General features: G+C 41.9%; 5 gene segments (V, D, J or C); 2 read left to right on the top strand and 3 right to left on the bottom strand.

The window, feature by feature from the left end:
* Nucleotides 1-4,764: 4,764 nt before the first annotated feature.
* LOC123739881 (probable non-functional immunoglobulin kappa variable 6D-41) lies at nt 4,765-5,350 on the bottom strand. The segment is given in 2 exon segments: nt 4,765-5,075; nt 5,268-5,350. Coding segments are annotated over 2 exon segments (363 nt in total).
* A 5,159-nt stretch (nt 5,351-10,509) lies between these two features.
* Nucleotides 10,510-11,057, top strand: LOC123739879 (Ig kappa-b4 chain C region-like). The segment is given in 1 exon segment: nt 10,510-11,057. A coding segment is annotated over 1 exon segment (255 nt).
* Nucleotides 11,058-12,402: 1,345 nt separating this feature from the next.
* LOC123739877 (immunoglobulin kappa variable 6D-21-like) lies at nt 12,403-13,097 on the bottom strand. The segment is given in 2 exon segments: nt 12,403-12,804; nt 13,012-13,097. Coding segments are annotated over 2 exon segments (372 nt in total).
* A 5,846-nt stretch (nt 13,098-18,943) lies between these two features.
* Nucleotides 18,944-21,267, top strand: LOC123724045 (Ig kappa-b4 chain C region-like). The segment is given in 2 exon segments: nt 18,944-19,228; nt 20,663-21,267. Coding segments are annotated over 2 exon segments (531 nt in total).
* Nucleotides 21,268-22,488: 1,221 nt separating this feature from the next.
* Nucleotides 22,489-23,122, bottom strand: LOC123739876 (probable non-functional immunoglobulin kappa variable 6D-41). The segment is given in 2 exon segments: nt 22,489-22,838; nt 23,040-23,122. Coding segments are annotated over 2 exon segments (372 nt in total).
* Between the last annotated feature and the right edge of the window lie 2,543 nt (nt 23,123-25,665).

Below are 25,665 nucleotides of genomic sequence, written 5' to 3' on the forward strand. Positions count from 1 at the left end.
AGGAGGTGATGCCAGCCGGTGGAAGGAGTCGCAGGCGGCGGTCGAGGAGGCCCGGAAGACACCCCCAAGAAAATTTTGGGGGGGGGGCTAATGGGGTGGTCCGGAAGGGCAGAGGAAGAGCCCAGACCACTGCTCTCGTGGGGGATAACGGCGAAGGAGGAGGCAGAGATGTGGCAGGTCCTGGAGGACCTGCGTAGGGACAGCGTGGAGGAAGAGCCTTGGGTGGCAGAGGTGCGCACGGTATCGCCAGTGTGCCTGCACAGCCCAGTGCGCTCTGTGCCAGCGCCCCACATTTGCCGGGCTAGGGGAGTGTTCAGCGAGGACGTGTTGTGCCGGCTCAGCGCTCCTGGCCTCCGGTGCCCCTTCTCGGTCCGATGTATCCTGCGCCGAGGACGCGCACTGTGTCTCCGGTACGGCTGCACAGCCCAGTGCGTTCTGTGCCAGCGCTCCACACTTGCCAGGCTAAGGTGGGTGTTGAGCCAGAACGGGTGATGTCAGCTGTGCACTCCAGACCTCCAGTGCGCCTCCTCGGTCCAGGATATCCGGCGCCGCTTATGCGCAGGTTAGTGGTGCGCGTCCCCAGTCCAGTCCGGCCCGTCCCTGCTCCCCGCACCAAGCCAGTGGTGTGTGGCCCCAGTCCTGTCCGGCCCATCCCTGCTCCCCGCACCAGGTTAGTGGTGCGCGTCCCCAGTCCAGTCCGGCCCGTCCCTGCTCCCCGCACCAAGCCAGTGGTGTGTGGCCCCAGTCCTGTCCGGCCCATCCCTGCTCCCCGCACCAGGTTAGTGGTGCGTGTCCCCAGTCCTGTCCGGCCCATCCCTGCTCCCCGCACCAGGTTAGTGGTGCGCGTCCCCAGTCCAGTCCGGCCCGTCCCTGCTCCCCGCACCAAGCCAGTGGTGTGTGGCCCCAGTCCAGTCCGGCCCGTCCCTGGTCCCCGCACCAGGTTAGTGGTGCGTGTCCCCAGTCCTGTCCGGCCCGTCCCTGCTCCCCGCACCAGGTTAGTGGTGCGTGTCCACAGTCCTGTCCGGCCCATCCCGGCTCCCCGCACCAAGCCGGTGGTGCGTGTCCCCAGTCCAGTCCGGCCCGTCCCTGCTCCCCGCACCAGGTTGGTGGTGCGTGTCCCCGGTCCTGTCCGGCCCGTCCCTGTTCCCTGCACCAGGCCCACGGCGCGTGTCCACAGTCCGGCACGGCCTGTGTCCGGTCCACCGGTGACCAGTCCTGTTCGGTCGGCGGCTCCGCTCCGGAGCCTGAGCATGCCGCTCCACCGTGGTCCAGTCCGGGCCAGAGGGGGTAGGGGCTAGGGTGGAGGCAGGGGGAGAAACACGCCCGGGGCCAGAGCCTCCACCGAGGGTGAGGCGCCCACCCGGGTCCCCCCCCTAATAGACTTTAGGTTGGTGCACCGGGAGTACGCACCGTTGGAGGGGGGTACTGTCACGCCCTGACCAGGTGAACTCTTCTATTTTGGGTCAGGGTGTGGCATTTCTATAGTTTATTTTCTATGTTTTTGGTATAGCCTTGCTTTGGGGCGTATTTCTATGTTGGGTTCTGTCGATTCCCAATCAGAGACAGCTGTCACTAGTTGCCTCTGATTGGGGAATCATATTTAAGTTCCTTTTCCCCCCCACGATGTTTGTGGGTTGTTGTCTCTTTTTGTTGGAGCAGTAGCGATACGTTTATTCTCTGTTTTGACCGTGTTATTTCAGTCTGTAATAAATAACATGAGTTCGCCTCCCAGCTGCGCCTTGGTCCACTTCTTCCTTCCTGCACGACGATCGTTACAATTACTTCAATTTCTCAAACATATGACTATTTTACACCATTTTAAAGACAAGGCTCTCGTTAATCTAACCACACTGTCCGATTTCAAAAAGGCTTTACAACGAAAGCAAAACATTAGATTATGTCAGCAGAGTACCCAGCCAGGCTAGCTATTTAGACACCCAGCAAGTTTAGCCTTCACCAAACTCCGATTTACTATTAGAAAAGTTTGATTACCTTTGGTGTTCTTCGTCAGAATGCACTCCCAGGACTTCTACTTCAATAACAAATGTTGGTTTGGTCCCAAATAATCCATAGTTATATCCAAACAGCGGCGTTTTGTTCGATGCGTTCAAGACACTATCCGAAAGGGTAAAGAAGGGTGACGAGCACGGCGCATTTCGTGACAAAAAATGTGTAAATATTCCATTACCGTACTTGCGAAGCATGTCAACCGCTGTTTAAAATCAATTTTTATGCCATTTTTCTCGTAAAAAAGCGCTAATATTCCGACCGGGAATCTGCGTTTAGGTAAAAAGACAAAGGAAAATAAAGCACGGGGTCGACTGCGTACGCGCCTAAGCCCATAGTTCTCTGATCGGCCACTTGCCAAAAGCGATAATGTGTTTCAGCCTGGGGCTGCCTCGATATCATTCAGCTTTTCCCGGGCTCTGAGAGCCTATGGGAGCCGTAGGAAGTGTCACGTTACAGCAAAGATCCTCAGTCTTCAATAAACAGAGACAAGAAGAACAAGATCTTGTCAGAGAGTGCACTTCCTGTAAGGAATCTTCTCAGGTTTTTGCCTGCCATATGAGTTCTGTTATACTCACAGACACCATTCAAACAGTTTTAGAAACTTTAGGGTGTTTTCTATCCAAAGCCAATAATTATATGCATATTCTGGTTACTGGGCAGGAGTAGTAACCAGATTAAATCGGGTACGTTTTTTATCCGGCCGTGTCAATACTGCCCCCTACCCCGAACAGGTTAATAAGTGCTCACAAAACTCCGAAAACCAAAATATACAAAATAATAAAAGTGGGTACAAAACCCTTCACACCAGAACATAACTTGCACATCACATACAAACAAACAATCACAGACAAGGACATGGGGGGAAACAGAGGGTTAAATACACAACATGTAATTGATGAGATTGGAACCAGGTGTGATGTAAGACAAGACAAAACCAATGGAAAATGAAAAATGGATCAGCGATGGCTAGAAGGTCAGTGACGTCGACCGCCTAACACCGCCCGAACAAGGAGAGGGACCGATTTCGGCGGAAGTCGTGACAGGAACCTTATTACTAAAATGCTGTTGGATCTGACATGTTGAGATAATAAAGACGTTCAATATTTTTAACTGTTTGCCTGGATATCATTATTTAATGAGTTTTACCATTAGACATTGAGATCTTTATAATTTGTTTAGTTTTCATAATGAATGGAAAGCTCAGCTTTGGAAACTGATTTGACTAATACATTTCAGTTAATGAACCTCTCAATGAACGCTTGGCTGATTGGGCCACATTTTGTCCCAGTCAAAAGGAGATCTACAGCGATACTAATACTGAAGACATGTTCTAAACTCACTGGTCTTCATGATGTTATTAGTACTGAAACCATGTGTTCTAAACCCACTGGTCTTCATGATGTTACTAATACTGAAACCATGTGTTCTAAACCCACTGGTCTTCATGATGTTAATAATACTGAAACCATGTGTTCTAAACCCACTGGTCTTCATGATGTTACTAATACTGAAACCATGTGTTCTAAACCCACTGGTCTTCATGATGTTACTAATACTGAAACCATGTGTTCTAAACCCACTGGTCTTCATGATGTTACTAATACTGAAACCATGTGTTCTAAACCCACTGGTCTTCATGATGTTACTAGTACTGAAACCATGTGTTCTAAACCCACTGGTCTTCATGATGTTACTAATACTGAAACCATGTGCTCTAAACCCACTGGTCTTCATGATGTTACTAATACTGAAACCATGTGTTCTAAACCCACTGGTCTTCATGATGTTATTAGTACTGAAACCATGTGCTCTAAACCCACTGGTCTTCATGATGTTAATAATACTGAAGCCATGTGTTCTAAACCCACTGGTCTTCATGATGTTAATAATACTGAAGACATTATAAACCCACTGGTTTTCATGATGTTACTAATACTGAAGACATTATAAACCCACTGGTCTTCATGATGTTACTAATACTGAAGAGATTATAAACCCACTGGTTTTCATGATTTTACTAATACTGAAGACATTATAAACCCACTGGTCTTCATGATGTTACTAATACTGAAGACATATTATATACCCACTGGTCTTCATGATGTTACTAATACTGAAGCCATGTGTTCTAAACCCACTGGTCTTCATGATGGTATTAACACTGAAGCAGTGTGCTCTAATCTCACTGGAACTCTCTGGGGACATGTGAACATCTGGCTACGGTGCTGCTCTATTCTGGGAGTGTTGCAATAACACTGCCCATGCAAATATTACTTTCAACCATACCACAGCTCACAATCTCCAAGCCTCAAATCCTCTGGGACTGGGGCAGCTGTGTGAGTTTGACTAGGGCTGACTAGTGCTGGGGAAGCAGACTTCACGCTGGACTTTGCATAATGTTCAAGTTGGGGACTTCACTCTCAGGTCTTTATATAGCTATGAATTTTAATCAAAGCTTAAAAAAATCTAAACCTATTCTGAATTTTGTTCAACACGTCCTTCAAAATAAAGCATTTTCTACAGCTCTATACCCTTTGTGGTCCCAGTATGTTTACAAAGATTTAACATTTTTGCAGAATATATTGAGAGATATGTACATGATCATAGTCCGTAGACAGTCTAACCAATTACATTATTGTATTGTAGTGTCATATTTCAAAGAATTTGTTATTCGAATATGGGATACTCCGAAGCTCTGCAGCTGTTGAGTCAGAGCAGTTCCTCTTTAGCTGAGGGAGGTTTTTGTACAATGCTTTAACACTGTGTGAACGGATAGCTGTAACCCTGCTGACAGTAGTAATCTCCTGCATCTTCAGCCTGGACTCCAGTGATGGTCAGAGTGAATTGAGTACCAGATCCACCTCCATTGAAACGACCTGGAATCCCAGACTGACGGTTTTTAGCATAATAAACCAGGAGATTAGGAGCTTCTCCAGGTTTCTGCAGGTACCAGCTAAGCACATTACCAGTACTTGAACTGGCTGTACAGCTGATAGAGACAGTCTCTCCTGGGTGAACAGACTGAGATTTAGGAGACTGAGTCAGAATTATATCTGCTGATGATTCTGAAAAATTAAACAAAATTCAAGAAAGGCTGATTAGTAAGGTTATCACAACAACAAGCATATCATAAAGCATAGCCTATCACGCTAAATGTTAAAGTGTTTTTTAAAATTCTGTCATGTTAAATTAACGAATGAAGTGTAACTCTGAATCCAATCCCATCATGAATCAAAGTTAGTCAAAGTGTCTTTCACCCTGAACAAGGAGCCCCAGTGTCCCCAGCAGTAGAATCAGTGACATCATCATTGTGCTGCGTGTCAGTGGCTCTGAAAGGAGTGAACAGTCACTGATCAACACTGGGGTTTTAAATGTATTTGGAGCAGTGAAGCAGGACAGCTATGCAAATGTCTCATATTTTACGCAAATGTGCGCGCGCACACACACACAGATAAAATAAGTCAGCAGTTTCCAAAAATATGCTTACTCTATATCAAATCTGAGAATACTAAAATCATAGACAAACCACACATTGTAACAACTATTAAATGGGTGTCACGAGTGTCGTAAAAATTGGTCCAAATTGGTGCAGCGGGAACGTGTACACACATCTTCTTTATTAAATAAAAAGAAGAAAAAACAAAAGAAACACGTATACAAGACAACAAACGCCACTAACAATCCAAACATGTGCATAGACACTAAACAGGAGACAACAACCCACAATTCCCATTACAAACACACCCCTATACATAGGACCTTCAATCAGAGGCAACGAGGAACAGCTGCCTCCAATTGAAAGCCAATCCCAATAAACTAAACATAGAACTAAACAACCTAGATCTAACATAGAAATACACTAACCTAGAACATAACCCCAAAAACCCTGGAACACTCTAAACAAACACCCCTCTACATACCACGTGACCCAAAAACCCCGGAACACTCTGAACAACCACCCCTCTACATAACACATAGCCAAACAAACCCCGAAACCCTCAAAACAAACAACCCCCTGCCACGTCCTGACCAAACTACAATAACAAATAACCCCTTTACTGGTCAGGACGTGACAATGGGGCCTAAATTGACTCGCCCACACAGTGTTTGATGTCCCTCAACAGTGTTTGATGTCCCAGGAGAAGGTAAATTAAGCTTAACAGTAGAATTGCTGGCTCTAGAGTATGTCCTTCAAACCTTTTCATGTGGACAGTAGTGGAGCTCTGTCTTCCTCCTCTGACCACAGTGTGTAATGGCAGTTTGAGTGACGGGTAGAGTGGGTGTTTTAATTTAAGTTAAAGGTCTCCAGAACCGTATTAAAAAAAAGTCACACGCTCTATATAACCATTCAGTTGTTGGGAGCAAATGTAGTGTGCAACTTTCTTTCATTCTTTTATACAATTTAGTTTCCATTAGTCAGCACCTATTCAAGCATTATTGGGCTGTTCATCAGCTCATGCGTTATATTACCCTATCATAACCACAAAAAACTGTTATAGTTTCAAAATATGTTCTAAACTACCATGCCATGTCGATCTCATGGACTGTCATTCTTGGCATATACACTGGGGACTAAAGATTAGTGGCAGAGGGAGGAGGGAGGACTGACACAATCATATCAGTCATATCTGATATCAAAGGTGTTGAGGGCTTCTCATTCATATAGAAATAAAGCCTATCGTGTTGATTATATGGTTTACAGTATAAATATTTAGGATTTAGCCTTTTTCTTGTTTTGAACCGAAAGGTATGAATGATCCTTTGGGTGGGGATAAATTTGTCTGTCCATGTACCAAATGTGTTACATCTGACATATATGGCAAGTTCTACCTTAATTTGGTCCAGAAACATTTTATTTGGCAGTGTTGGCAAGTTGTCTCACTTCTTGTTGTGGCCTAGACTGAAACGGACATGGTTGAACCCATGTTGGACATCAGAGAGGTGTAAGGTATGAAATGCATGTTTTTATTGATCTATTTAGGCAGAAATGTTGTTGAATAGATCTGCGTTTTTTTATTGTGCTCAATGCTAAAAAACCTGTCAAGATTTTGACATAGAATGAGGCAACTTAACAAGTGTGATGAAGTAATTTAACACATTATGGGAAGTTGGATCTCGTCTGAACGAAATCAGAAGTAGCCTTTATGTAGCCAACTGTAAGAGAAATGAAATATATTTTTATTCATGAAAACAAAATCTATTTATTCTTGCATGGGAAATATGAGAAGCAATATAATTTAGGACTTGACCAATGGAGGTCAAGCTTGAATCGGGGTTGAATCACCAAAGGAACTAATCTAGACTACCCTATAGAAAGTACTGGCTATACAGACAGCTTGCTGGAGGCCCAGAGTCCAGCCAGGCAGGAGAGTATTGATCCACACAGAACCGTATAAAAAGAAAGTCACACACTCAATATAACCATTCAATTGTTGGGAGCATATTTACAAGATGTCGGAGGATGCCAGGTTCAGCATGAGGCACAGGGTAAAGTTGGGGTGTCGGGAAGAGCTGCGCAGGATGACCACCAGAACAGCTAAAGTCAGAAGTTAGGTTGGAGTCATTAAAACTCGTTTTTCAATCACTCCACAAATTTCTTGTTAACAAACCATAGTTTTGACAAGCAAGTCGGTTAGGACATCTACTTTGTGCATGACACAAATAATTTTTCCAACAATTCTTTACAAACACATTACTTCACTTATAATTCACTGTATTACATTTCTAGTGGGTCAGAAGTTTACATACACTAAGTTGACTGTGCCATTAAACAGCTTGGAAAATTACAGAAAATGATGTCATGGCTTTAGAAGCTTCTGATAGGCTAATTGACATCATTTGAGTCAATTGGAGGTGTACCTATGGATGTATTTCAAGGCCTACCTTTAAACTCAGTGCTTCTTTGCTTGACATCATGGAGAAATCAAAATAAAATCAGCCAAGACCTCAGAAAAAAATTGTAGACCTCCACAATTCTGGTTCATCCTTGGGAGCAATTTACAAATGCCTGAAGGTACCACGTTCATCTGTACAAACAATAGTACGCAAGTATAAACACCATGGGACCACGCAGCCGTCATACCGCTCAGGAAGGAGACGCGTTCTGTCTCCTAGAGATGAACGTACTTTGGTGCGAAAGGTGCAAGTCAATCCCAGAACAACAGCAAAGGACCTTGTGAAGATGCTGGAGGTAACAGGTACAAAATGATCTATATCCACAGTAACACAAGCCCTTATCGACATAGGCTGAAAGGCCGCTCAGCAAGGAAGAAGCCACTGCTCCGAAACCGCCAGAAAAAAAGCCACACTACGGTTTGCAACTGTACATGGGGACAAAGATCGTACTTTTTGGAGAAATGCCCTCTGGTCTGATGAAACTTTTGTGGGCAGAACTGAAAAAGGATGTGCGAGCAAGGAGGCCTACAAACCTGACTCAGTTACAGCAGCTCTGCCAGGAGGAATGGGCCAAAAATCACCCAACTTATTGTGGGAAGCTTGTGGAAGGCTACCCAAAACATTTGACCCAAGTTAAACAATTTAATGGCAATGCTACCAAATACTAATTGAGTGTATGTAAACTTCTGACCAACTGGGAATGTGATGAAATGAATATAAGCTGAAATAAATAATTCTCTCTACTATTATTCTGACATTTCACATTCTTAAAATAAAGTGGTGATCCTAAGTGACATGACAGGGAATTTTTACTAGGATTAAATGTCAGGAATTGTGAAAAACTGTGTTTAAATGTATTTCGCTAAGGTGTATGTAAACTTCCGACTTCAACTGTATGTTACCAGGGAGGCACAGCGCACAGCACAGCCCCAGGACGATGTTCGAAATCAGGGGGCCTAAATCCGGGGAGGTGGGGTCCATGCTGGAGGTGTTGGAGGAATTCAGGTGCTGCATGGTCGATGAAAGATAAGAGATCTAAGAGCTATCTAGAAGACAGTAGACTTTAGACATCTAATTCTTTGTTTCTCGAAAATAATGGATACTGTTAAAACAGTCTGTTCACTAGAAAACAGAGTCTGCTTAAAATCCTCGCAAGTTTTTCTCTTCTCTTTGTCTCATGTCATAGAGTGATAATAAGTGAACGGTGTGGGTTAACCTCTGGTCAGCTTCCTCCTGATGAGCTGTGTATTTTTTGTTGTTGCATTTACCCATTTTTCTCCCCAATTTGTAGTTACAGTCTTGTCCCATCGCTACAACTCCCCTACGGACTCGGGAGAAGCGTATGTTGAGAGCCATGCGTCCCCCAAAACACACCCCTGTCAAGCCACACTGCTTCTTGACACACTGCTCACTTAACCCGGAAGCCAGCCGTACCAATGTGTCGGAGTAAACACCTTCCAGCTGGTGATGAAAGTCAGCTTGTAGGCTCCTGGCCCACCACAAGGAGTCGCTAGAGTGCGATGGGACAAGGTCATTTCTGACCTTGCATACTGTATAGATGCATTGATGATCTTATGAGACAAGAAACTAAGATTCAAAATGAAATAAATACTATGCAAGATCATGTGTCACAACTTGTGTGAATAGTTGAATATACCTTTTCATTGGACCTCGAATATTAAGCTATTATTTTTGGTTCAAAGACCCTGTCGAGTAAATCGTACCAGTATTCATTATATTGTAATGTGTCTTTTAAGTGTATATAATTGTTGTAAGATTGTTATAATCAACTTACATTTTCTTCTTCAGCATTCAGCTGCAAAGTCTTCCTTAGTTTTGCTATCAATTTCCTATTTCGCTATCTTATTTGATCTCATTTGCTATTTTATATGCTATGTTATATGTTATTTGCTATCTGTTGAAAAGTCTTGCTGTCTTGCGAAGTTAGGCTGTTCTGCTGTTCATATCAATCATATCAATTACGTTTTTTTTTTTTCTTTCTTTTAAATTACACATACCTATATTAATTTTCTAAAACGCATACATTTTTTAATGAGTCTTTTAAATGAAATGTATATTATTGTTAGATGTTTACAGTCAGCTGGAACTTACTTCCTCAGCACAGGCATTTTATCAACCTATTTTAATAAATTCATCATTTAAGAATTGTTCATACATTCTGTTGAATGTTCTTCAAAAAAATTATATTATAAATAATTATCTAAATACAGTTTGATTCATAGGATTTATTCCATTATAATAAGGGAAGCATGTTCAAATATTTTAAATATTACAATTTTGAAGATAGTTTCATGTATTTTCAGTCATCTCATGTAGTTATAATATGCTTCAGTAGCTACTCAAAGGGAAGTGAAAGAGTGACATAAAGACTGATAAACCAGCTGTCTGTTTGTTTGAGGAACAGAAACCTACTGATGGACAAAGCCTTCATTTACAGCTAAGATGTTAAACTGCTGCATCATTATTGTCGTATCAGTCTGGTGATTGATTGACAGTTCCCCTTGCCCTAACTTCCCACCTGTCTCCTAGGTGATGTTCGTCCCACCTTGTCAGTCCTGCCCCCCTCCAGTGTGGTGCTGTAGCAGGGGAAGGCCACTCATGTGCCTGGCCAACAAGGGCTTCCCCTCAGACTGGAAGCTGGGCTGGAAGGTGGACGGTAGCAGCAGCAGCAGCACCTGGGAGGTGACCAGGAGCCCCGGGGTCCAGGAGAAGGATGGCCACTACAGCTGGAGCAGCACCCTGACCCTCCCTGTTGACCAGTGGAAGAAGGTGGGCTCTGTGGTCTGTGAGGCCACCCAGGGCTCCCAGTCTCCACTCTCTGAGACACTGAGGAGAGACCAGTGTTCTGATTAATGAGCTCCCCCCTCTGACTCCACTGTTTTTACTCTGCACCTCTCCTTCTTACTGTTCCAGCAATACCAGCACACTGGTCTAATGCTGGGTTGGATCCTGTGTGGGAATCCTTCCTCCAGCTGGAGCTTTTAGCATAGTGGAACAAACACCAGAATATATGTCTGGTTCTGATGTCAAATAGATCTGCTTGGCTTTCATATCACATGTGTTCTGAACCTTATTACTGTAAGGCTGTTGGTTCTGACATGTTGAGATAATAAAGACGGTCAATATTTAAATGGTTTGCCTGGATATCATTATTTAATGAGTTATACCATGAGATATTTTTCTTTATGATTTGTTTAGATGTCATAAGGAATGGAGAGCTTCGCCATGAAACATAATGTTACTGAAACATTTCAGTTAATGAACCTCTCTCAATGAACACTTAGCTGATTGGGCCAAACTTGGTACCAGTCAAAAGGATATCTACAGTATGACTCATACTGAAACCATGTGTTCTAAACCCACTGGTCTTCATGATGTTACTAATACTGAAGCCATGTGTTCTAAACTCACTGGTCTTCATGATGTTACTAATACTGAAACCATGTGTTCTAAACCCACTGGTCATCATGATGTTACTAATACTGAAACCATGTGTTCTAAACCCACTGGTCTTCATGATGTTACTAATACTGAAACCATGTGTTCTAAACCCACTGGTCTTCATGATGTTACTAATACTGAAACCATGTGTTCTAAACTCACTGGTCTTCATGATGTTACTAATACTGAAACCATGTGTTCTAAACCCACTGGTCTTCATGATGTTACTAATACTGAAGCCATGTGTTCTAAACTCACTGGTCTTCATGATGTTACTAATACTGAAGCCATGTACTCTAAACCCACTGGTCTTCATGATGTTACTAATACTGAAACCATGTGTTCTAAACTCACTGGTCTTCATGATGTTACTAATACTGAAGCCATGTACTCTAAACTCACTGGTCTTCATGATTTTACTAATACTAAAGACATATTATAAACCCACTTGTCTTCATGATGTTACTAATACTGAAGTAATGTGCTCTAAACTCACTGGAACTCTATGGGGACAGGTGAACATTTGACCACGGTGCTGCTCTATTCTGAGAGTGTTGCAGTAACCCTGCCCATGCAAATATCACTTTTAGCGATACCACAGCTCACAATCTCCCAGCCTCAAACCCTCTGGGACTGGGGCAGCTGTGTGTGTCTGACTAGTGCTGGGGAACCAGACTTCACGCTGGACTTTGCATAACGTTCAAGTTGGGGACTTCACTCTCAGCTCTTTATATGGCTATGTAAACTACATTTCTTTGTGACAGATATACTGTATCACAATGATATCAAAGTGGTACTTCTTGAATGCAAACAATATGACTGTATTCACTATTTCAAGGTTGGAGGGGTATAGAAGTTGAGTAGGGCATGAATAGTTGGTTTTGGACAGGATCAACAATCATGCTATTGCATACTGAAATGGGTACTACTTACCATATGATATCAAAGCATACATTTAAACCTATATTGACATATGTACAGTGTCATAGTCTATAGACAAGTCTAAGCAATTACATTATCACATTGTAGTGTCATATTTAGATGAATTGGTGTTTAGAATACGGGAGACGAGTCAGAGCAGTTCCTCTTTAGCTGAGGGAGGTTTTTGTACGACGCTCTAACACTGTGTGAACGGATAACTGGCACCCTGCTGACAGTAGTAATCTCCTGCATCTTCAGCCAGGACTCCACTGATGGTCAGAGTGTAATGAGTATATGAACTACCAGATCCACTCCCACTGAAACGACCTGGAATCCTAGACTGACGGTTTGTAGCATAATAAACCAGGAGTTTAGGAGCTTCTCCAGGTTTCTGTAGGTACCAGTGGAGATTATTACTAGTACTTGAACTGGCTGTACAGCTGATAGAGACAGTCTCTCCTGGGCGAACAGACTGAGATTTAGGAGACTGAGTCAGAATTATATCTGCTGCTGATTCTGAAAAATAAAATAAAAGTGAAGAAAGGCTGATTAGTAAGTAATGTTATCACAACAAATAGACATTGATAATCTTCCACATTCTATCATGAAATATATCAGGCAAAACCAGATTTGTTTTTATTAATATCTTCAATATTCACAAAAGGAAATGTAATTCTGAAGCCAAACTCATCATTAATCAAAGTTGGTCAAAGTGTCTCTCACCCTGAACAAGGAGCCCCAGTGTCCCCAGCAGTAGAATCAGTGACATCATCATTGTGCTGCGTGTCAGTGGCTCTGAAAGGAGTGAACAGTCACTGATCAACACTGGGGTTTTAAAGTATGTGGAGCAGTGAGGCAGGACATATATGCAAAACACCAATATTTCACGCAAATACACCACACAGATAAAAGAAGTCAACAGTTTCCAAAGGTAGGCCTATTGTATATTACATTTGAGAATACTGAAATCCTAAACCACACAATATAACAACTATATCTTAAATGAGGCCCACATTGACTCACTTACAGAGTGGTTTATGTCCATCAACAGTGGTTGTCAGTCTCAGAAGGTCAATTAAGTTTCACAGTAGAATTACTGCCTCTGTATGTTTCAAACTTTCTCAAGATGGACAGTAGTGGTGCTCTGTCTCCCTCCTCTGTCCAGACTGTGTAATGGCAGTTTGTGTGATGAGTAGAGTGGGTGTTTTACTATAAGTTCAAGCTCCCCCAGATCTGTATGAAATGAAAGTCACACTCTATATATCCATTCAGTTGTTGGGAGCATATGTAGTGTACAACTTTATTTATTTTTATCCAGTTTACTTTCCATTAGTCAGCACCTATTCAAACATTTTTGGGGTGTGCTTCAGCTCGTGCTTTTCACCACCCTATCATAAACCCCAAAAAACTGTTTATAGTTTCAAAATATGTTTTAAACTACAGTATCATGTTGATCTCATGGTGTGTCAATCCTTGCATCTACACTGGGGACTAACGATAGGAGGGAGGACTGACAGTCATAGCAGTCATACATCATATCAGAGGTGATGAGGGCTTCTCTTTCATATAGAAATATGGCCTATAGTGTTGAGTACATGGTTTACAGTATCGATTTATGTTGATGATTCAGCCTTTTCTCTCATTTTGAACCAAAAGACATGGTCCTTTAGGTGGGGATAAAGTTGTCTGTCTGTTTACATAATGTGTTACATCTGACATATCTCAAGTTCTACCTTCATTTGGTCCAGAAACATTTTGTTTGGCTATGTTGACAAGTTGTCTCACTTCTTGTTGTGGCTTAGACTGAAACGGGCATTGTTGAACCCATGTTGGGCATCGGAGTGGTGTAAGGTTTGAAATTCATACTTTTATTCATCTGTTTAAGCAGAAATGTTGTTGGATTGATCTGATGTGTTTTTCCATGGTGCTCAATAGTACAATACCTGTCAATATTTTGAGGCAACTTAACAAGTGTGATTAAGTAGTTTAACACTTTATGGGAAGTTGGAGCTCCTCTGAACGAAAGCAGAAGTAGCCTCTATGTAGCCAACTGTAAGATAAATAAAACATATACTTATTAATTAATACTTAATCAATTTATTCATGCATGGGAAAGCTGGATTTTACCAATGGAGGTCAAGCTTGAATGGGTTAGATCACCAAAGGAACTAATCTAGGCAACCACATGGATACATAGAAAGTACAGGCTATACAGACAGCTTGCAGGCGGCCCAGAGTCCAGCCAGTCAGGAGTGTATTGATCCACACAGGTATCGTGGCCATGCACAAGATGACGGAGGACGCCAGGTTCAGCATGAGACACAGGGTAAAGTTTGGGCATCGGGACGAGCTGTGCAGTGTGACCACCAGAACAGCTATGTTACCAGGGAGGCCCAGCACACAGCACAGCCCCAGGACGATGTTCTAAATCAGGGGGCATCAATCCAGGGAGGTGGGGTCCATGCTGGAGGTGTTGGGGGAGTTCAGGTATCTGGAAGACAGTAGACTTTAGACATCTAATTCTTTGTTTCTAAAAAAAAAATGTATACTGTTAAAACAGTCTATACACTAGTAAACAGAGTCTGCTTGAAATCCTTTCAAGTTTTTCTCTTCTCTTGATCTCATGTCATAGAGCGATAATAAGTGAAAGGTGTGAGTTAACTGCCTCTGGTCAGATTCCTCCTGATGAGCTGTGTGTGTGTTTTTTTGTTGCAGATTTACCACCTTTTCTCCCCAATTTGTAGTTACAGTCTTGTCCCATCGCAGCAACTCCTCTATGGACTCAGGAGAGGCGAAGGTCGAGAGCCATGCATCCTCCAAAACACAATCCTGCCAAGCCGTACTGCTTCTTGACACACTGCTCGCTTAACTCGGAAGCCAGCCGCACCAATGTGTCAGAGGAAACACTGTCCAGCTGGCAACCGAGGTCAGCTTGCAGGCTCCCATTCCACCACAAGGAGTCGCTAGAGCGTGATGGGCCAAGGAAATCCAGGCCGGCCAAACTCTCACCTAACCCGGAAGATGCTGGGCCAATTGTGCGACGCCTCATGGGTCTCCCGGTCACGGCCGGCTGTGACACAGCCTGGGATCGAACCCAGGTCTGTTATGACGCCTCAATCACTGTGATGCAGTGCCTTAGACCGCTACTCCATGTTTCCACGTCATTTCAATGAAATGATGTTGAACCAACGTGGAACAGACATTGAAATGACATCTGCCCAGTGGGATGAATGCACTTTTCATTTCCTCCCTGCCACAGATTCTAGCATTAATCTACCATGACTGCTATCTTATGTTATCTTAATTTGGAAGATATTGACAATAACTGGTCATTTGTATAAAGAGTGGGAAGCGACTATGAGTTCTCATATATAGCCTACCGACATTCTCCCTTCATCTTTTACATTTTACATTTTAGTCATTTAGCAGACGCTCTTATCCAGAGCGACTTACAGTAGTGAGTGTATACATTTACATACTCCGGTGAATCTCTCCAGGATTTCACATGGATTTTTTTGATATTAGCTGATAAATATGCTAGATTTTGCAGCGACAATTATGACATTTTGCATAGCAATATGCAATTGTTTTGTCCAATTTGTGGCAAAAATGCTCTGACAAGGGAAAAAACTGTGTTGACGTCTGGCTTGATTGAACCACATTATGCAGTAAATGTGCAGTGATTGGTCATCATTTACAATGCTTATTGCTTCTGCATTGCTTTACGTTACAGACAAGTATATATTATACACATTTTATTTTCTTCATTGACTTTCCTTCTTCTATCCTAACAAGGCAGAACACAGAAAAGAGAAAATTAGCGTGTTCGACAAGATCACTTTTGTCAAGTCCATGACCATCATTGAACACGTCTTCCAAAGTGTGTTGCATTATGGGGGGAAACATTCGTAACAACTGTATGAACTTTACAAAAACCATTTCATCAAAGGTCATGAAGTTTTGACTGTAGTCGACTGCAAGTTTCTGCAGTTCCTCCTCAGCAGTTGTAACTTGCAGCCATCACCTGCAATGCGGGAGACTCTATTGTCTACCAATCATTAGGGTGTTTTTGTTTGACCCACGTGAAAGTGACCAAAGACATGATTGAAACAGATTTGCCACAAATCATGTACACAGTGGATATGTACAAATAAATGTGATACTTGAGTCCCTCTTTCACCAATTGATTGTTCAATGTTCACACATCTTTTCAGTTTGTGAGTGTGTGATATGGGGGCTGGAGACATGCTGACTTCAACTGTCGCAGAGGCACCTCCCACAACTTCCCTCCTTGGGTTTGTTCTGTCACGCCTGCTCCCGCTCTCCTTCTCTGGCTCTCGAGGGCGCCAGGCCTTTCATTACGCACACCGGTCACCATCATTACGCGCATCAGCGCTCATTGTACTCACCTGGACTCCTTTACGTTTTGATTGCCTTGCCTATATCTGTCTGTTTCCTCTCTTTCGTCCCCGTGTCAACATTATTGTCGTTTCCATTTTATGTTCCTGTCCGTGGTTATTAAATGTTCACTCCCTGTACCTGCTTCTTATCTCCAGCGTCGATCCTTACATGTTCGACATTGCAGCAGACAGTGCAGGCCAATGCCGACTGACAGATCTACAAATCACCTTCCACTGAGTGTACAAAACATTAAGGACACCTGCTCTTTCCATGACAAGGACTGAACAGGTGAATCTAGGTGAACGCTATGTTATGATCCATTATTGATGTCACTTCTTAAATCCACTTCAATCCGTGTAGATGAAGGGGAGGACACAGGTTAAAGAAGCATTTTTAAGCATTGAGACAATTGAGACATGGATTGTGTATTATGTGCCATTCAGAAGGTGAATGGGCAAAACAAAAGATTGAATCGCCTTTGAATGGCGTATGGTAGGTAGTAGGTGCCAGGCACACCGGTTCATATTAAGAACTGTAACGTTGCTGGGTTTTTCATGCTCAACTTTTGTTTCAAGAATGGTCCACCACTCAAAGGACATCCAGCTAACTTGACTCAACTGTGACAAGAATTGGAGTCAACATGGGACAGCTTCCTTGTGGAACACTTTCAACACCTTGTAGAGTCCATGCCCTGACGAATTGAGGCTGGGCTGTTCTGAGGGCAAGAGATTGGTAGCTAATTATGAGGATGGGAGATTGAGAACCTTTCTAGCTGGCTAGCTAAAGCCAACCTGATAAAATTGCTAGGTGGCGAGTATTACAAAGAATCAACAAAACATGTCCGTTGAATTCATTCATGAAGAATGAATCAAAAGGCTACATAGCTTGATCAAATTCATTCACAAACACACCTTCTGCGTGTCCCGCCCATAACCGGCATCTAAAATATATCAGACGCTGACGATACTGTTTGAACGAACTAGAGTATCTAACGTCCTGCCTAGCATATGTGTCACGTCCTGGCCAGTATATAAGGTTAATTGTTTTGTAGTTTGGTCAGGGCGTGGCAGGGGGTATTTGTTTTATGTGGTTCGGGGTGGTGTGTTTGTGTAAAGGGTGTTATGTTTAGTTAATTCTATGGTTAGTCTAGTGTGTGTGTTTCTATGTTTGGTTGATTGGGGTTGGGACTCTCAGTTGAAGGCAGGTGTTGTCTATCTGCCTTTGATTGAGAGTCCCATATATTAGGGTGCGTTTGTATGTGTTATTTGTGGGTGATTGTTCTGTGTTGAGCCTATGCTAGCCAGACTGTTTGTAGTTGTTCGTTCGTTCTTTTTGTTTTGTGATTTTGTACGTTCATTTTTTGAAGTTAATAAATTCTCAAGATGAGCATACACGTACCTGCTGCGTATTGGTCCTCCTTCACCGACGACAACCGTGACAATATGCTTGCTCCGTGGAGCAGGTACCACTTACTAGGGAGAATGTTCCAGAGAGTGTGACTCTTCCGCAAAATACCGCTGACAGATCTTTTTATTAGTAATAATGTAAAAAATGTGGACTTGTGTGACTCTTTCCACATTTTGTTGTGTAACAAGATGGGATTCTAATGAATTTAATTGTCATATTTTTGTCAACTATCTAAGTTCAAAACTGTAACTACTTAAAGGCCACTCAGAAACATTCAATGTCATCTTGGTAAGGAACTCCAATGTATATTTGGTCTTGTGTTTTAAGTTATTGTCCTGCTGAAAGATGAATTTGTCTCCCAGTTTCTGGTGGAAAGCAGACTGAACCAACTTTTCCTCTAAGATTTTGCCTGTGCTTAGCTGCATTCCATTTAATTTATTCCCCCAAAAAACTCCAGGGTCCTTGCCGATGACAAGCATACCCATAACATGATGTAGCCTCCACCATGCTTGAAAATATGAAGAGTGGTACTCAGTGATGTGTTTTATTGGATTTGGCCCAAACATAACACTTTGTATTCAGGACATAAAGGTAATTTCTCTGCCACATTTTTGCAGTTTTACTTTAGTGCCTTATTCCAAACAGGATGAATGTTTTGGAATATTTGTATTCTGCACAGGCTTCCTTCTTTTCACTCTGTCATGTAGGTTAGTACTGTATTGAGGAGTAACTACTGTATAATGTTGTTGATCCATGCTCAGTATTCTCCTATCACAGCCATCACACTCTGTAACTATCTTAAAAAGTCCCCATTCATTTCAGGCTGTTAGACAACAAAATGTGGAAAAAGTCAAAGGGTGTGAATACTTTCTGAAGGCACTGTATATCAACATAGTCCACAGCCGTTTTCATACTGTTGGAAGTTTAATGGGGAACGTGAATGTGTCCAGTCTACTGGAGCTCCAGAGTGTACCAGTAGGGGGCATCAGTTACAATGCAGAATTCAGTGATCAGTTCCATGCCTCTGTTACCATTCCCCTCTGTGTCTGTCTGGAGGTTTTTGAACAGCCAGTCAATCAGACTCTATCACTGTGGTGGACTTTTGGTGGAGGGACCAAACTGAGTGTTGGCAGTAAGTATTCAGTTCTAGATCTTGACCTCTGATATCAAAATCTCAATTAATTTTCTTAACAGTATTACAACTCCTTTAAATAGAAAGTAGAAATGTATATTTATTTTTGGAGAATTTGTTTTGCATTTATTTTCCGTAAAGTAAATTCAGTTAAATCAAAATGCCTATTCAAGATGTAATATATCAAACAAGGTTATACAGTGTCTATTCATTTGGAACAGGGATACTGTTCAAATCAGAGTGGTTTAGATAAATGTAGTTTTACAAAGAGCAAAAGCAGTGTCTCTATAGTGTCAGAGGTTATTGTACGGCCGCTGAATGAGATTGTATCACTGTGGTTAACTTTTGGTGGAGGCACTAGACTGGATATTGGAAGTAAGTTTACCTACCTCTAATAAAGAACATATTCTGACCTTGCATATAGATGCACTGATGATCTTGTGAGAGAAGAAACTAATATTAAAATATGTTTTTGGTAAAAGAGTTATTCTCTTCATAAGAGTCCACATTTGTGTAAAAATATATTTTGGTTAAACCTCAAATTTGAAGCTATTATTTTTGATTAACAGACCCATTCTCGTAAATAATATCACTATTCATTTTATTTAAATGTGTCTTTTAAATGTATATAATTGTTGTAAGATGGTTAAATTCAACATAAATTTACTCCTTCAGCATTCAGCTGCAAAGTTTTGCTTCGCTTTGCTATCTATTTGCTATTTACTATTTTGCTATCTTATTTGATCGCATTTGCTGTTTTGTTTGCTATTTGCTGTCTATTTGCTATCTATTGAAAATACTTGCTATCTTGCGAAGTCCAGCTTTCTGCTGTTCATATGAATATAGGTTTATTTTCAATTTGATACATTATCTTGTAAATTACACAACTTTATTCATTTTCTTTCGATAAATTAAAACTTAAATGTTTTAGTGTGTCTTTTAAATTAAATTTATATCATTGTTAGATGTTTACAGTCAACTGGAATTCATTTCTTCAGCATAGGCTTATTATCAACCAATTTTAATTGAATTCATAATTTAAGAATTGTTCATATATTCTGTGAAATGTTCTTTAAAATAATAATAATAATAATTAATAATGAAATGCAGTTTGATTCCTAGGAGTTTAATCCATTACAATAAGGGAGGAGTATGCTGAAATATTTCACATTTTAAATAGTTACATTTTGAAGATAGTTGAATGTATTTTCAGTCATCTCATGTAGTTATAATATGCTTCAGTAGCTACTCAAAGGGAAGTGAAAGAGTGACAAAGGCTGATAAACGAGCTGTCTGTTTGAGGAACAGAAACCTACTGATGGAAAAAAAACGTAATTTACAGCTAAGATGTTAAACTGCAGCATCATTGTTGTCGTATCAGTCTGGTGATTGATGGATAGTTCCCCTCTCCATAACTTCCCACCTTTCTTTTAGGTGATGTTCGTCCCACCCTGACAGTCCTGCCCCCCTCCAGTGTGGAGCTGCAGCAGGGGAAGGCCACTCTCATGTGCCTGGCCAACAAGGGCTTCCCCTCAGACTGGAAGCTGAGTTGGAAGGTGGACGGTAGCAGCAGCAGTAACACCTGGGAGGTGACCGGGAGCCCCGGGTTCCAGGAGAAGGACGGCCACTACAGCTGGAGCAGCACCCTGACCCTCCCTGTTGACCAGTGGAAGAAGGTGGGCTCTGTGGTCTGTGAGGCCACCCAGGGCTCCCAGTCTCCACTCTCTGAGACACTGAGGAGAGACCAGTGTTCTGATTAATGAGCTCCCCCCTCTGACTCCACTGTTTTTACTCTGCACTTCTCCTTCTTACTGTTCCAGCAATACCAGCACACTGGTCTAATGCTGGGCTGGATCCTGTGTGGGAATCCTTCCTCCAGCTGGAGCTTTTAGCATAGTGGAACAAACACCAGAATATATGTCTGGTTCTGATGTCAAATAGATCTGCTTGGCTTTCATATCACATGTGTTCTGAACCTTATTACTGTAAGGCTGTTGGTTCTGACATGTTGAGATAATAAAGACATTTAATATTTTAAATGGTTTGCCTGGATATCATTATTTAATGAGTTTTACCATTAGACATTGAGATCTTTTTGATTTATTGCATTTTATAAGGAATGTCGATCTCTCTACCCTGGAAAGTTATTTTCCTAATACATTTTACTCAATCAACCTCTCTCAATGAATGTTTGGCTGATTTGGTACCAGTCCAAAGGATATCTACAGTGATACTAATACTGAAGCCATGTTCTCTAGACTCCCCAGACTTTATGATGTTACCAGAGCCATGTATTAGAGAGGACATTGAGGTTTCTGCATTATGATGTATTTACATGACACTTCAACATTCTGTGGCAGACATAGTAGCTCCCCATTAACATTACAACAATGCTGTGTAACTGAATGTCTAGAATTAGAACAATATTACAAACTCTAAAAGTTGGCCTAACTCTCTAAATGTATGACTCTAGATGTTACCAATACTGAAGCCATGTGCTCCAAGCTCAATGGAACTCTCTGTGAACAGGTGAACATCTGGCCATGGTACTGCTCTATTCTGGGAGTGTTGTGGTCACCCTGCCCATGTAAATCTGAGTTTCAACCCCACCAGAGTTCACAATCACTCAGCCTCAAATCCTCTGGGACTGGGGCATCTGTGTGTCTGACTAAAGAACTGAACATGGGCTGGGGAAGCAGACTTTTCACTGGACTTTGCATAACGTTCAAATCGGGGAATTCACAGTCTTTTTATGGCTTTGTATACAGTATGTGGACTACATTCATTTGTGACATATGAAAAGTAATACTATTAAAGTAGTACTTCTTGAATGGAATCAATATGACTGTATTCACTCTTTCAAGGTTGGAGGGGTATAGAAGTTGAGCAGGGCATGAATAGTTGGGTTCGGACAGGGTCGATATTCATGCTGTTGTGGAATGAAATGAGTGCTTATTACAATATCAAGATAAATCAAAGCGTGAAAAAAAATCTAAACCAATTCTGAATTTTGTTCAACATGTCTTTCAAAAGAAAACATTTTCTATTTCTTCTCTGTATCCTTAGTGGTCCCAGCGAGTTTAACAAAAATTTAACATTTTTGCAGAATATATTGAGAGATATGTACAGTATCATAGTCCATAGACAAGTCTAATCAATTACATTATTGTAGTTTCATATTTTGATTATTTGGTGTTTTGAATACTTTATAATACGGTAGACTCTGTAGCTCTGCAGCTGTTGAGTCAGAGCAGTTCCTCTTTAGCTGAAGGAGGTTTTTGTACGACGCTCTAACACTGTGTGAACGGAGAGTTGTAACCCTGCTGACAGTAGTAATCTCCTGCATCTTCAGCCTGGACTCCACTGATGGTCAGAGTGTAATGAGTATATGAACTACCAGATCCACTCCCACTGAAACGACCTGGAATCCCAGACTGACGGCTTGTAGCATAATAAACCAGGAGTTTAGGAGCTTCTCCAGGTTTCTGCAGGTACCAGTGGAGATAATTACCAGTACTTGAACTGGCTGTACAGCTGAGAGAGACAGTCTCTCCTGGGCGAACAGACTGAGATTTAGGAGACTGAGTCAGAATTATATCTGCTGATGATTCTGAAAAATAAAATAAAAGTGAAGAAAGGCTGATTAGTAATGTTATCACAACAAATAGACATTGCTAATCTTCCAAAGCCAATTAATAAACTTCAGGCAAAACCAGATTTGTTTTTATTAATATCTTCAATATTCACAAAAGGAAATGTAATTCTGAAGCCAAACTCATCATTAATCAAAGTTGGTCAAAGTGTCTCTCACCCTGAACAAGGAGCCCCAGTGTCCCCAGCAGTAGAATCAGTGACATCATCATTGTGCTGCGTGTCAGTGGCTCTGAAAGGAGTGAACAGTCACTGATCAACACTGAGGTTTTAAAAGTATGTGGAGCAATGAAGCAGGACAGATATGCAAAACCCCAATATTTCACACAAATACACTACACAGATAAAAGAAGTCAACAGTTTCCAAAGGTAGGCCTATTGTATATTACATTTGAGAATACTGAAATCATATACCACACAAAATAGCAACTATATCTTAAATGAGGCCTACTTTGACTCACTTACACAGTGGTTTATGTCCATCAACAGTGGTTGTCAGTCTCAGAAGGTCAATTAAGTTTAACAGTAGAATTACTACCTCGATTATGTTTCCAACCTTCTCAAGATGGACAGTAGTGGAGCTCTGTCTCCCTCCTCTGACCAGAGTGTGTAATGGCAGTTTGTGTGATGTGTAGACTGGGTGTTTTACTATAAGTTCAAGCTCCGCCAGATCCGTATGAAATGAGAGTTACACACTCTATATATCCATTCAGTTGTTGGGAGCATATGTAGTGTACAACTTTATTTATTTTTATCCAGTTTACTTTCCATTAGTCAGCACCTATTCAAAAAAAATTGGGGTGTGCTTCAGCTCGTGCTTTTCACCACCCTATCATAAACCCCCCAAAAAGTGTTAATAGTTTCAAAATATGTTTTAAACTACAGTATCATGTTGATCTCATGGTGTGTCAATCCTTGCATCTACACTGGGGACTAAAGATCAGAGGAGGAGGGAGGACTGACACAGTCATATCAGTCATATCTCATATCAGAGGAGTTGAGGGCTTCTCATTCATATAGGAATATGGCCTATAGTGTTGAGTACATGGTTTACAGTATCGATTTATGTTGATGATTCAGCCTTTTCTCTCGTTTTGAACCAAAAGGCATGGTCCTTTAGGTGGGGATAAAGTTGTCTGTCCGTTTACATAATGTGTTACATCTGACATATCTCAAGTTCTACCTTCATTTGGTCCAGAAACATTTTGTTTGGCTATGTTGACAAGTTGTCTCACTTCTTGTTGTGGCTTAGACTGAAACGGGCATTGTTGAACCCATGTTGGGCAACAGAGTGGTGTAAGGTATGAAATTCATGCTTTTATTCATCTGTTTAAGCAGAAATGTTGTTGGATTGATCTAATGTGTTTTTCCATGCTGCTCAATAGTACAATACCTGTCAAGATTTATGAGGCAACTTAACAAGTGTGATGAGGTAGTTTAACACTTTATGGGAAGTTGGAGCTCGTTTGAACGAAAGCAGAAGTAGCCTCTATGTAGCCAACTGTAAGAGAAATAAATCATCTATTTATTAATTAATACGAAATCAATTTATTCATGCATGGGAGAAGCAAATGGATTTTACCAATGGAGGTCAAGCTTGAATGGGTTAGATCACCAAAGGAACTAATCTAGGCTACCATATGGATACATAGAAAGTACAGGCTATACAGACAGCTTGCTGGCGGCCCAGAGTCCAGCCAGTCAGGAGAGTATTGATCCACACAGGTATCGTGGCCATGCACAAGATGACGGAGGATACCAGGTTCAGCATGAGACACAGGGTAAAGTTTGGGCATCGGGACGAGCTGCTCAGTGTTACCACCAGAACAGCTATGTTACCAGGGGAGGCCCAGCACACAGCACAGCCCAAGGACGATGCTCTAAATCAGGGGGCCTAAATCCAGGGAGCTGGGGTCCATGCTGGAGGTGTTGGAGGATTTCAGGTGCTGCAAGGTCGATGAAAGATAAGAGATCTAAGACCTATCTGGAAGACAGTAGACTTTAGACATTTAATTCTTTGTTTCTAAAAAAATGTATACTGTTAAAACAGTCTCTACACTAGTAAACAGAGTGAATGAAATCCTCACAAGTTCATGTCATAGAGTGATAATAAGTGAAAGGTGTGGGTTAACTGCCTCTGGTCAGCTTCCTCCTGATGAGCTGTGTGTGTGTTTTTTTTCTCAGATTTACCCCCTTTTCTCCCCAATTTGTAGTTACAGTCTGGTCCCATCGCAGCAACTCCCCCATGGACTCAGGAGAGGTGTAGGTCGAGAGCCATGCGTCCTCCGAAACACAATCCTGCCAAGTCGCACTGCTTCTTGACACTGTTCGTTTAATCGAACCCAGGTCTGTAATGAACCCTGGGATCGAACCCAGGTCTGTAATGAACCCTGGGATCAAACCCAGGTCTGTAATGAACCCTGGAATCGAACCCAGGTCTGTAATGAACCCTGGGATCGAACCCAGGTCTGTAATGAACCCTGGGATCGAACCCAGGTCTGTAATGAACCCTGGGATCGAACCCAGGTCTGTCATGACGCCTCAATCCCTGCGATGCAGCGCCGTAGACTGCTACTCCACGTTTCCACGTCATTTCAATGAAATTATGTTGAACCAACGTGGAACAGACATTGAAATGACATCTGCCCAGGGAGATGATTGTACTTTTAATTTCCTCCCTGCCACAGATTCTAGCATAAATCTACCATGACTGCTATCTTATGTTATCTTAATTTGGAAGATATTGACAATAACTGGTAATTTGTATAAAGAGTGGGAAGCGACTA

Source organism: Salmo salar, unplaced genomic scaffold, assembly GCF_905237065.1.
Source record: "Salmo salar unplaced genomic scaffold, Ssal_v3.1, whole genome shotgun sequence".
NCBI lineage: Eukaryota > Metazoa > Chordata > Actinopteri > Salmoniformes > Salmonidae > Salmo > Salmo salar.